This window comes from Notolepis coatsorum (assembly GCF_963971535.1).
Source record: "Notolepis coatsorum genome assembly, chromosome: 15".
NCBI lineage: Eukaryota > Metazoa > Chordata > Actinopteri > Aulopiformes > Paralepididae > Notolepis > Notolepis coatsorum.
In genome coordinates, this window is record NC_140179.1 from 95,601,628 (window position 1) to 95,613,703 (window position 12,076).

The 12,076-nt window shown below is 43.9% G+C and overlaps 1 protein-coding gene across 6 annotated transcripts in view; it reads left to right on the forward strand.

The window, feature by feature from the left end:
- The window catches only part of etv6 (ETS variant transcription factor 6), a 36,876-nt gene extending 32,309 nt beyond the window's left edge, over positions 1–4,567 (forward strand). For all 6 annotated transcript variants that reach the window (XM_084330614.1, XM_084330615.1, XM_084330616.1 and 3 more), the window contains 3 exons: positions 1,842–1,984; positions 2,143–2,243; positions 3,341–4,567. In XM_084330614.1, coding sequence (XP_084186740.1) covers positions 1,842–1,984; positions 2,143–2,243; positions 3,341–3,458 — 362 coding nt within the window. In that variant the 3' untranslated portion in view covers positions 3,459–4,567. The remainder of the gene's footprint in view (positions 1–1,841; positions 1,985–2,142; positions 2,244–3,340) is intronic.
- The last annotated feature ends 7,509 nt before the right edge of the window (positions 4,568–12,076 follow it).

The window sequence follows — 12,076 nt, forward strand, 5'->3', positions numbered from 1 at the left end:
CCTGCTTCGATTGTGCAAAAAAATACAAATAATAATAGTACTTTTATTATGTCTATACTTATTTCTATTCTATTTTATTCTAAGATAAAATACAAAAGGTAATTAGTCCTATGTACACTATTATACAATATACAGTTATACTCTGTCACTATGCTATCCTAACTACTATACAAAAACATCCACTTATGTTTAAAAAAATAAGATAAAAAAAAAGATAATAATAATTTTACCTTTTTTCTTTTAAAGTTACCTTTTCTTGTGTGTTTAAAGCAGGGGTGGGCAATTCATTTTTACAAGGGGCCACATGAGAAACCTGAACTGTGTTGGGGGGCCGAACCAATGATAACTTAAACTTAATTCTGCTCAATATTCATTATCTCCAATTGTAAAAATGTACCGCGGGCGGACACGGACGCCCAAAGGGCCGGAAGTGGCCCGTGGGCCGTAATTGCCCAGGTCTGGTTTAAAGTGACCTGTGGTGTGTTTGTGTGTGAGAGAGTGCAGAATGTGTAGTGTTGTGTGTGGAGAGATCAGTGTTCAGTGTTCTGATGGCCTGGGGGAAGAAGCTGAGCCTGAGTCTCTCTGTTCTTGCTGTGTGTATACGGAGGCGCTTGCCTGACCGCAGCAGCTTGAACAGGCTATTGTTGGGGTGGTGAGGGTCCTTCATTATTCTGCAGGATTTGCACCTCCTATTGTATAAGTCCTGCAGGGGTGGTAGTGCAATACCCGTAGTATACTCTGCTGAGTATTTTTTTACCACAGTGTCTATGTGAGTTGTCCATGTCAGGTCCTCTGTGATGTGGACTCCCAGGTACTTAAAACTGCTCACCCTGTCCACGATAGCCCCATTTATCCACAGTGGCGTGTGTGTCCGCTGCTGTATTCTCCTCAAATCCACGATCAGCTCCTTGGTCTTACCAATGTTCAGGAGTAGGCTGTTATCACGGCACCAGCTTGCCAGTACATCAACCTCCTCCCGGTAGGCCTTCTCGTCATTGTGTCGTCCGCAAACTTCACTATGGAGTTGGAGCTGGACCTGGCCACACAGTCATGTGTGTGTACAGTGGATACAGCAGGGGGCTGATAACACAGCCCTGGGGGGACCCGATGCTCAGGGTGATTGAGTTGGAGGTGTGTCCAGTCCACCCACCACCCTGACCGTCTCTGGGGCCTGTCGGTCAGAAAGTCCAGGATCCAGGCCTGCACTCAGGGTGGGGTTCAGACCCAGATCGATCAACTTGTCAGCCAGTCTGGTGGGGACTATTGTATTGAAAGCTGAACTATAGTTTGTTTGTTTTTTTGTTGACCAATAGTCGACTAACGGCAAATTTTGGCCAATCATAGTCGACCATCCAAATCCTTAGTCGGGGACAGCCCTATAACTGGGGTTGCAACAAAAGTGCAACTAGGGCTAAAAACACAATGAAATAAAATAATAATAATAAATAAATAATATATCCTTCTTAGCAGACTTTTTAGCTTACCATCCCAGGGAACTAATGGGATAACTGGGGATGTTGTTTGCTCCTGACAAGAGTCAAAGTCTGGGGTGATGGTAGACAAAGCAACTCTGAGGTCATGCTCAATGTCCAATCTGTTCCTCTGCTTTGTCTTCAGCTAGACCAGAGCTGAGAAGCCACTTTCACAAAGATAGGTAGTGCAAGAAATATATTCGAAAAAATGTAAAAAGTATTATTATTTTTTTTAACGACGCATCAACGCAAAAAATCCGCGTCGACGAGTTTTTATGATCGTCGTCGTCGATTATGTCGACTAATTGTTGCAGCCCTAGTGCCCAGGCAACGTCTCTCAACGTCTCCCATGTTCTGGTCCTTCTCTAGACTGCAGACTGCTGTGGGACTACGTCTACCAGCTCCTCTCCGACAGCAGGTACGAGAACTTCATCCGCTGGGAGGACCCAGAGACCAAAGTCTTCCGCATCATGGACCCCAACGGCCTGGCCCGGCTCTGGGGCAACCACAAGGTAAAAAAGAACACATACTGCTTTTGGCTTGGGACGTACCGTACCGCAGGTCAAACCAAATCCAAATTTATTTTATTGTATTGCTGAGAGATCCTTAGGTTAATTTACTAAGTGACCACAAGCTAACGTCCCCCTCTGCTTCTTTTCACTCGTTACAGAACAGGACCAACATGACGTACGAGAAGATGTCGCGAGCACTGAGACACTACTACAAACTAAACATTATCAGGAAAGAGCCGGGACAGAGACTTCTCTTCAGGTGATATGATGATTTAAGAAGGAATTATAATTTAAAACAACCCTATGTCCACACTATGTTTGTGTATTTCAGTTTGTGGTGTAATCCTGTGGAATGGCTTGGATGAAGAAACAAAAATGAGCAAGAACATTGTACAATTCAAAAATAGATATAGGAAAATTCTCATTGAGTACAAAAATGAAGAGCTCTAAAATTGTTATTTTATATATATTTTTTTTCTATTTGGGTTATTTTGTTTGTTATTTTAGGTTTGTAAGAGATTTTGTTTATATATGGTGTTGTGAGAAAGGGGCAGGACTAGATAAGCATTTGCTTCCATCTGCTCCTCCTCCAACTGATTTGATTTGTCATTTAATGAAGAATCTAAGATTTCATTTTAAATTTGTTTCTTTAGTTTATAATTTTTCTTGTGTTTTTATAATGGTTGATCGTTCGAGATCAAATAAACTCAACTCAAAACTTAGGTAGATCGGTTCTCAAGTTTGTTTTAAACTACCAAATTCCACTCCACGTTTCATTAAAAACTAGGGGTGCACGATATTGATTTTTTGACCCCGATATCGATACCGATAACGTTCTGCTCCTCAAGGTCGATACCGATAACAGATATATATATATATTTATTGTATTATAATTTTTTTTGTTTTTTATGTATATTCCTGTAGTTTTGACCTAACCAGATTTATCATAACATGAGCGTTACTACTATGATCTATGAACAAAACAAAGCCAAGAGAACAGTTTTGACTCTTCAAATAAAGTGACTATATTTATTTTTCCAAATAAATATAATTTACAAAATTCACAATCTGTCAATGTCATTAACAATGTGTTTCCCTGAACAATGAGTGAACTAAAAACCAACCGGTATTGTGCTTTGTCAGTAGGGATGGGTACTGTTCACATTTGAACCGATACGGTACCGGTACCTGTGAATCGATACCGGTGCCCAACGGTACCTTTTTTCTGTACTTTAGTCTCTATTTATCGCGCATCCCTATTAAAAACCCAAGTGATCGAGTGTTCTACTTATCGACTGCTCTCCTTAACTATTTTTTTTTTCTTTTTTTTTTTTATCCGTGTCGTCTTGTCGTCAGGTTCATGAAAACCCCCGATGAGATTATGAACGGACAGACGGACCGGCTGGAGCACCTGGAGTCCGACACGTACGAGCAGACCTACATCAAGGAGGAGGAGTCCCATCCCGCCATCTAACACATGTTTAGGAAATAAAAAAAACTACTACTAGAGCCGCGGATGCCTTCCTCCTCAAGCAGCTCGGAACAATCGTTCTGAAACCCCGGGAGCGTGATGATGGACCTTCTTCCTCCCTCGAGTCGATCCAAAACAAGAGAGGTGCCCGGCGTGTATTTGATCTCTCTAGATTGCCTTTTAAAGACTTAAATGAGATTTAAAAAATGTTCCTGCCAAATCTTGTCGATTGTTTTTACTCCCCCCGGCCGGCGGAGGGAGCTGGAAGGCGCAGGTCCCAGGAGGCGTACCCCCCACCCCCCTTTTAAACCCCCCCCCCCCTTTTTTTTTTAAATGAACTGCAAAAAGTAAGCCAATCATTTTGTGCTCCTGTCACTTTCGTTGTTGTAGATTTTTCTCCCCACATGCATTATATACTCTGGAATTTTGCTATTTGTGAAAATAAGGGAGGCGGGGGTCGTGTGGCAGGAATGTTTCTTCGCCATGGAATAAACCTTTTTGATCAACTTGTACGCCTGTTAGCGTTGGTTCAGTCGAGGCGCAACGTTTTATAACAATGGACGTAAACCTGGAGGACGCTAAAGTCACAGTTAATTGATTGATTGATTGATTGAAAACTTTATTAACAGATTGCAGAATGGGTACAGTACAGTACAGCTCAATTCAATACATACAATTGTTAAGGGGATGCAGACCAGAGAAAGACTTTCGTCTTGTTTACATCAGGGTCCCCCATTTTCAATTCATCGTAACATATATGACATACACGACATACAGATAGACAGTACTGCTACATCTATACATTTATGACATACCAGATTTGCAAATACAGTACTGTTTGTGATACAAAAAGATGGTTTAAAAATGGTTTAATTATAAGTCGATGTGCAGTGGAGGCCGGCTAATTTGTGAGCAGATAATAATGGGGGTGTGGAGGAGGTGAAATAGCCATTTCTTCTTTCAATATGCTTTCAAACGCAGAAACAAGTTTTGCTTGTACAGATCACCCCAAATACTTATATAAGGTAAACGCCTCCCTGTCCCTCCACTGACCACCTCCATCACAGCGGTCTTCCATGTTTGTATTCACTTGAGTGACTCCCGCCCACAGAATTGTGATGAATGTCAATCTAGAGTGACGTAACGGTCGCATGCATTCTGATATGTTCAGACTGAGGTCACATTAAATCAGACCTGTATCTGATTTAGGACCACATGTGAAAGTGGTAAAAAATCTGAATTGAAAATATCCGATTCAATGTGATTTGTGCTGTTCACAATGAGCAAAAGAAATCGGATTCTGCCTGCAGTGTGAGTGTAGCCTTAAGCGTGTCACAAAATTATATGGGGGGGGGGGGCAACATTTTAGGTATATTTTATTTAGAACACACTTGGGCCACTTCAAATGACCCAAGAAAAATGTACCGGTAAGTCTATCTTGCTTCCTAACTGGTTAACATTTTTCATGTCAATCATTCAGGACCTAATGTCAGAATAGTCCCTGCTGGCTGAGGCAATTCTGACAATGTCCACGTGATGGCACTACTGGACAATTCGTTGAGACCAATCATAGGCTGTGCACAGTGTGTAGACGTACTACTACTGTATAGTTCAAAAGCCGTGAGCAGGACTATCACTCTTCAAAACATGGTTAATTATAATAATAAGGTTAAAAATCCATAGGGCATTGTCTCGATGGAATCCACTGTAAGATATGTTCTAATAAAGTACAGCGGGCCTGTTCTAAAAGTAATACAATGTATACGAAACTGAAAATAAATCCGCATATATAGAAATAAATGTATGCGAAGCGAGCCTTTCGAATCAACCCGCATAAAGCTTGGGGGCATTTAAAATGAACCCGACAGAACATATAGGCGCGCCTCTCTGAATGCGAAATGACGAGTTGTACCTGGGTCTCTGTGCACTCTGCGTCCTGTGTAGCTCCTTTCGTGACTGTGATGCACCGAGTGAATCCACAGTCACTTGCTCCTCAATGGGAAACCAACGTATGTTGACCATGAAGGACTGGTTCTAACCGAACCGTTTGTTATACAAGAATCACAGAGACGTTTCAAATGTACTCACAGTTGCACGAGGGTTTCGGACAGAGATACGGGATGGTTTGAAAGCTCGGCGTTGCTAATAAACATTTTAAATAATTTTTATAAACTGCTCAAAACGGCATTATTTCCGGCGTTGGCTGCCTGGTGTGATCACAGCGCATGCGCATCATGCACCCAACGCCGGAAATAATGCTAGTGTTGACAAGTTTATAAAAAATATTTAAAATGTTTATTAGCAACGCCGAGCTTTCAAACCATCCCGTATCTCTGTCAGAAACCCTCGTGCAACTGTGAGCACCTTTGACACGTCTCTGTGATTCTTGTATAACGAACGGTTCGGTTCAGAACCAGTCCTTCGTGGTAAATCTAGGTTGGTTTCCTATTGAGGAGCAAGTGACTGTGGCTTCACTCGGTGCATCACAGTCACGGAGGGGCTGCGTCCTGTGGGGTGTCTGTCTCCGTGTCTCCACGAGAAGTTGCTCCACACGTTACTGCGCTGCCGGTAGACTCTGAAGGACCGCGGCGGAGCACGGACTTGAGGAAACAGAAGTACTAGGGGCCATCAGACTTTCAGATACTAGTATTACTATATGACTCTTTAAACAATATTATGTCTGTTTGAGGCGCACCGTCGTCGAGAGACTCGAACGCAATTTAAACAGACTTTCTCCCAACATCTGGCCCCTGGACCGTCCGTTGGGACTCGAGCGAGAAGAGGTTTGGACAGAAGCGGGGGATCTGCTCTCTCTCGTTGGATACATGTTCAAGTTGATGCTTTAGAAAACGGGACAAATCACTGCGTGTCTTCTTGGGGAAGAAGGGACCGCATCCTTTTTTTGGAGAGCCGTCACTGGTGGTGTATTGGGTCCGATTTCAAAGAACCGGGACTCCAAATCTCGCCAGGGCACACAACTGGATTTTATTAACAGTTGCCCACCGATGGTTTAAAGGGCGACCCAACTAGAACCCTATGGGCGTGAGGTGCGCGGAGGGAGTGGGACAATTACAGGTACGTGGTGCGACCCTTTCAGCCCGATACACCTGACTCCACTCCGGGGCTCACTTTCTCAGGAGCATCGGGCAATTATTACTGACAAATAATTATATGCTCTTCTTCAGAAAACTACAGAGTGCAAGAAGAGCTCAAGGTGCTTAACTTGTCGACCGTCAGTATATCACGTCGATCCTATCAAGTCTGAAATAATTACCGCGATAATGAGGGAGCCCTGCTTTAATCCCCATCTTGACCAGATGAGCAGCATAGCAGGGGCTTAATTGTCAATCTCCTTTATCTTTAGCAAGTGCCAGACAAGTGACTTGCATCAATAAAAGCCAGTACAAAAATAAAATAAAAACACCCCCAGGTCCTAGCCTATAATTTATATTGTGCTGTTTTATCAAAATTATTTATTCTTTCAAAAGTTGAATTAGTAGACGTTTTAGGGTTTTTAATAAATAAATGATACCCCCATCTCCCCAAAGGCTACAAGGCATAGCCATATTATATGAGGACAATACAGACTGAACTGTGCAACCATTTTGGAGAATGCATTCATGTAACATTCACACATAAATTGACTCGTAAACGTATCTGTTTATAAATTGGATTAAATCAATGGCTTGTAAGACTACAATTTTTAGACGTTGGTAAACATACACACTTTGGTGACCTATACTATAGGTCTTTAAAGTCATGGCATTTCAGACCTGTCCAAAATAACATGTCGTTTTAATGCTGGATATTCTTTATAACTGTTAATAATAGCAGCTACTGACTGGACCCATATAACCTGCTAGGTGTGGCAAGCTACTGAACACAGAACTGTAAACTGTACAGGGTTTATTTAGTCTGTATGGATGGCTCCACTCGTAGAGAATATTGTCAGCATAATGTCTTTCCTCCAAGCTGTGATTTTTGTCCAAAGGCATGATTTTCCACTCTCCATAATTTGATCTCCCATTGCGAGGTTTCTTGTGTGCGACGTCTTATTATCTCACTCTCTAGGACTGTTAATCGGATGTTTCTCACCTTTCCTCATTGAAATACAATGACACTTTCTTTTTGCACTCCCTGATAATTTGGCAAATATACCAACTGTGTAACCCCCCCCCCCCAACACACACACACACACCACACACACACATAAAGACACTTGGTCTTGGGTCTGAGCTCGCAACCTGGCATTTAATCGTGGACCATCTTAAATGCTATGTGGTGGTGATGGGCTCGGGTCAGGCTGGTACCAGTCTGATCATTGGTGTGTGATCACTGGCTGACTGATGGCCTTTTCAGCGGGTGTGACCAGGCGCCGACATGTCTGACCAGAGCTGGCTGAGTGATCTGGTCAATGTCACCTCTGAGGCGGGTCATGTACCCCCCTCCGTGCATCATGGTCTCACCATTGATCCAACACAACAACACAGAGACTTCGCGATCCATGCTTCAATGCCCCAATGCTCCTTGCCAACAGACTACTAGGGCTGGGCGATGAATCAAGTTTCAATTACAATTATGATTTTGTCCTCTTCCCATGATCAAGATAAAACAATGATTGTGCCACATGGCAATGTTGCTCTCATTCATCTCGTGTGTAGAAGATGACAGGAAGGCAGCCTTTGGTCGAGAAGAAAGGTAAAACAAATTCAGTCATAGTCATGATTAATAATCGTCATTGTGTTTTTTTGCCATAATAGAGCAGCCCTACAACAGACTCAACAAAAATTGGTACCCTGTGATTAGTTCATAGCTTTTAATCATGCAAAGAACGTTTCAACACTATTCTGTTTTCATCAGAGTCAAAGGATCACTTTGAGGGGCATTGAAGCGTGGAGCACAAGGCCTCAGTGTCGTCGGTGTGGATCACTGGTACCTGACCTGCCTCAGAGGTGACATTGATCCAAATCAGCCGGCTCCGGTCAGAGTCGGTAGCACTTTGACTCTGATGAAGATGTGGTAGTGTCCAACTACACTTTAGTCTCCTTGCATGATTTAAAAAGCTGTGAACTAATCTGTGTGCTCCGGCCGCCTCTATACTTCCCACAAGCAAGTTGTCCTTCCGCGTTGCTCTGATTGGCCACGCACGTTTCTGGTCATGTGACATGTGCGCCCAATCGTGTGACGGCAAGTTCTTTCACCAGTTAAGCTTAGGCGCTCTTTCGAAGTTGGTTAAGGTTAGAGTTTGTCTTAGAGCAGGGCGATAGAACACCAGCCCTCATTCCAAACTCTAACCTTAATCAACTGCGAAAGAGTCGCCTAAGCTTAACCAGTGATAAAATAGGCGTTAGGTCGTTTGCAGGCTGTTCGACGCGGAAATGTATGGGCTAAGACACAGCTCGTCACGCGATTGGGCGCACATGTCACATGACCAGAAACGTCAGTGGCCAAAATCAGATTCGCAAAACGCACGAACCGTAGGTCAGTGGCCAATCAGAGCAACACGGAAGGACAACATGCTTGTGGGAAGTATAGATGCGCTCCGGCCCGCTTTGTCCTCTTGAAGTTTGCTGACCATCGAGCCGAGAAGCAGCTGGTTCAGCAGCAGCAGCTGCGTTTAGCTGGAAGATGCGCAGAGAAGACTGTTTCATAACTTATTAGTAGCCTGCCTCTGGACATCTGTGATATTCACCTCGTAAACTGCGGGGGGGGGGGGGGGGGGGGGGGGGGGTCTTTCTTTCACTCAGGAGTTGTTGTCTTGATGTGCGTGGGCCGTCTCTTTTCTCCGAGCATCATACCTACACATCATCAGTGTCGCCTGATGGCCAGTTACATTTGTGACTATATTTAGGGCACTTCTGCTTTATTTGAGGACAGTTAGTGACAGGAAATCGGGGCTAGGGAGAAGGGGGGATGACATGCAACAAAGGTATTAGGCTGGATTCCAACCCAGGACATTGTGATTACATGATATGCGCCCTAGCCTAGCGTGGTGAATCGCCAGGACGCCCAACCCAGTTACATTTTGGCCAGCTGCATGTAGGTCTTGCTGTGGCTTTTGGTGCTTTAGACCCCTTTATCCTTTCGAAGTTTGCCGTCCCATCGAGCCAAGAAGCACCTGATTGAGATGCGTTTTGCTGGAAGATGCGTGGAGAACCCTGTTTCATAACTTCTTCTTAATAGCCTGCCTCTGGACATCTGTGATATTCACCTCGTAAACAGCAGGGCGGGGGGGGTGGGGGGGCTTTCTTTCATTCAGGTTGTTCTGAGAGTGGGCGTGTCTGATGTTTAGTTTAAAAGGGATGCACCACCCAGGACTCTACATTAGTCAGGACCCGCTCAAAAGATGAGTGAAGTGAGAGACAGCCTTGGGATTTCTGGGGGAGCTGCTCCATTGACAATTTGCATTAGATTATAGATTTTATTACATAACATTACATTAGCCCTTTCACTGCCGCACGACCAAACGGTTAACCCCTTTCACTGTGAAAATTATTCACATAAGGTTAACCCTTTCACTGCCACACAACAGCCGGTTAACCCTTTCACTGCCACACGACAGAAGGTTAACCATTTATTTACTATCACACAACCGACGGTCGTAAAGGGTTAACCTTCTGTCGCGTGGCAGTGAAAGGGTTAAATTAGATACAAAACAAATGCCAGGAAGACACGCAAGTGCCCACGCCCCGTAAACACCGACGTCTGGGGAGGCGTCTGGGGAAGCGTGCCCGAATGGTTACAACACTGGAGTCATTTCGGTCCAAAAAGATATTAGAGGTAGAATTATTAGCATTTGGTAGGAATGCTAGTGGACCTGAAAAATAAATCACATTTAAGTCCTCTTTTATAAACTATTACTACGCTATGTTGTGAAATGGTTATAAAGGTATAAACTTAATAATCCTTTTTATCTCGATTATCTCATTTTCATGATCGCGGGAAGCCAAAATCATTATTGAACATTTTAACTCAATTAACACATTCAGTGCCGTTCACGGAAAAACGTGTTTCTGACGCCCCCCCGTTGAGTGCCATTCACTGATTAACACGTTTCTGGATCGTTATTTCTTTTATTCGATATTTCCATTCATAAACATGCAGGCAGCTGTGTGTTTATCACTGGGGATGGGTCTGAGTTCGCAAAAGTCCAATACCGCCGCCTGCAGCCTTGCGGCCGCTATTGCACTCCATTTGAAACGATGTGGCTCTGGGCCGGCCTGCGGGCGGAGTCTAACTAGCCGGGCAAGCCAAGCGCTTATAACGCATGCATCAACGAGGGTCGGGCCCCCCCCCCCCGGATCATGTTCAGTGATGGATCACGTTGGCGACACAATCGACATCAATTGGAATGGCGATCAGATAATTGGATTATTCTTTTTGCAGTACATCCTAGACAAGGTAAGGGCTATATGCTATCAATCTTGCGTTTCCGGGGATTACACAGAATTACTCTAAAACTATACTCATATTCACCACGGTATAAAACGGGAATGTATGAATGAAAAAATTATCTGTTTTTTGCATCTTGACCGGAAGAAACTCAATGACAATCGACTATATTATTAGATCCATAGCTATAATATTTAATATAGTTTTAGCACTGCAAACACCGGCATGTACCCCCATTCATTACAGCACTGGCACACACGGCCATACACCCACAGCGACCCCTGGCGCCCCATGTGTTAATCACCCAGCCCTAGTATGTAGATTATTTATTTATTTATTTTTTGCCAATGTTTTGAGACTGGTATCCCCCCCCCCCCTGACAGAATGGTCCATCTTGGTTCCCTGCTATGACACCTTGAATTCAAACTCATATAATCGGTCATCATGCCATGATGCCACTATGACACAAATGATGACATACAACCCAGTCGGTTTCCTTTCAGTTCTCCAAAATGACAGATGTGGGACATGCAAGTAATACAACGGCCGTGAAACACACCGGATGCTCACATGATCGGTCTACTTTGTTGTTGTAGCTTTTAATGGATGTGACCGACACGTCCTCGCTAGACGCGTGGAAGGCATTAGATGAGTTGGATGGATCCTATGATGTTACATTTTGGACTGTTGAGACATTCGTTCCTCGGTGATCCAGCTGAGAGACTTCAGAGAAGGCCGGACGCTCCAGTGCCTCGACAGCGCAGCGTGTGCTTCCTTCTCCAGAAACCTTTGTGGGAGAAACAAGAATTGGTAGTTGATTGGCACCCCAGGCTTTTTTTCTCTCTCTCTCTCTCTCTCTCTCTCTCTCTCTCTCTCTCTCTCTCTCTCTCTCTCTCTCTCTCTCTCTCTCTCTCTCTCTCTCTCTCTCTCTCTCTCTCTCTCTCGTGGAAGTAAAACAAAGTCACTGAATAAATAGCAGGTGTGTCCACTATTATTATGATTATAAATATGATGATGGTATTATCTTACTACTACTTTTCTTGCTCTCCAGCCAGTTTGTATATATCCACATGGGATCGGTCTGTTTAATGGCAGCACATTGGTAGGCACAATGCTCACTGTTGCACAGCCGAACGCTTTGATCCATCACTATTCAACCCAGCAGCACGGTGCTACTATGATACAGTACCGGTATAGAAACACTTCATGTGCTCATTCCAATCTGGCCA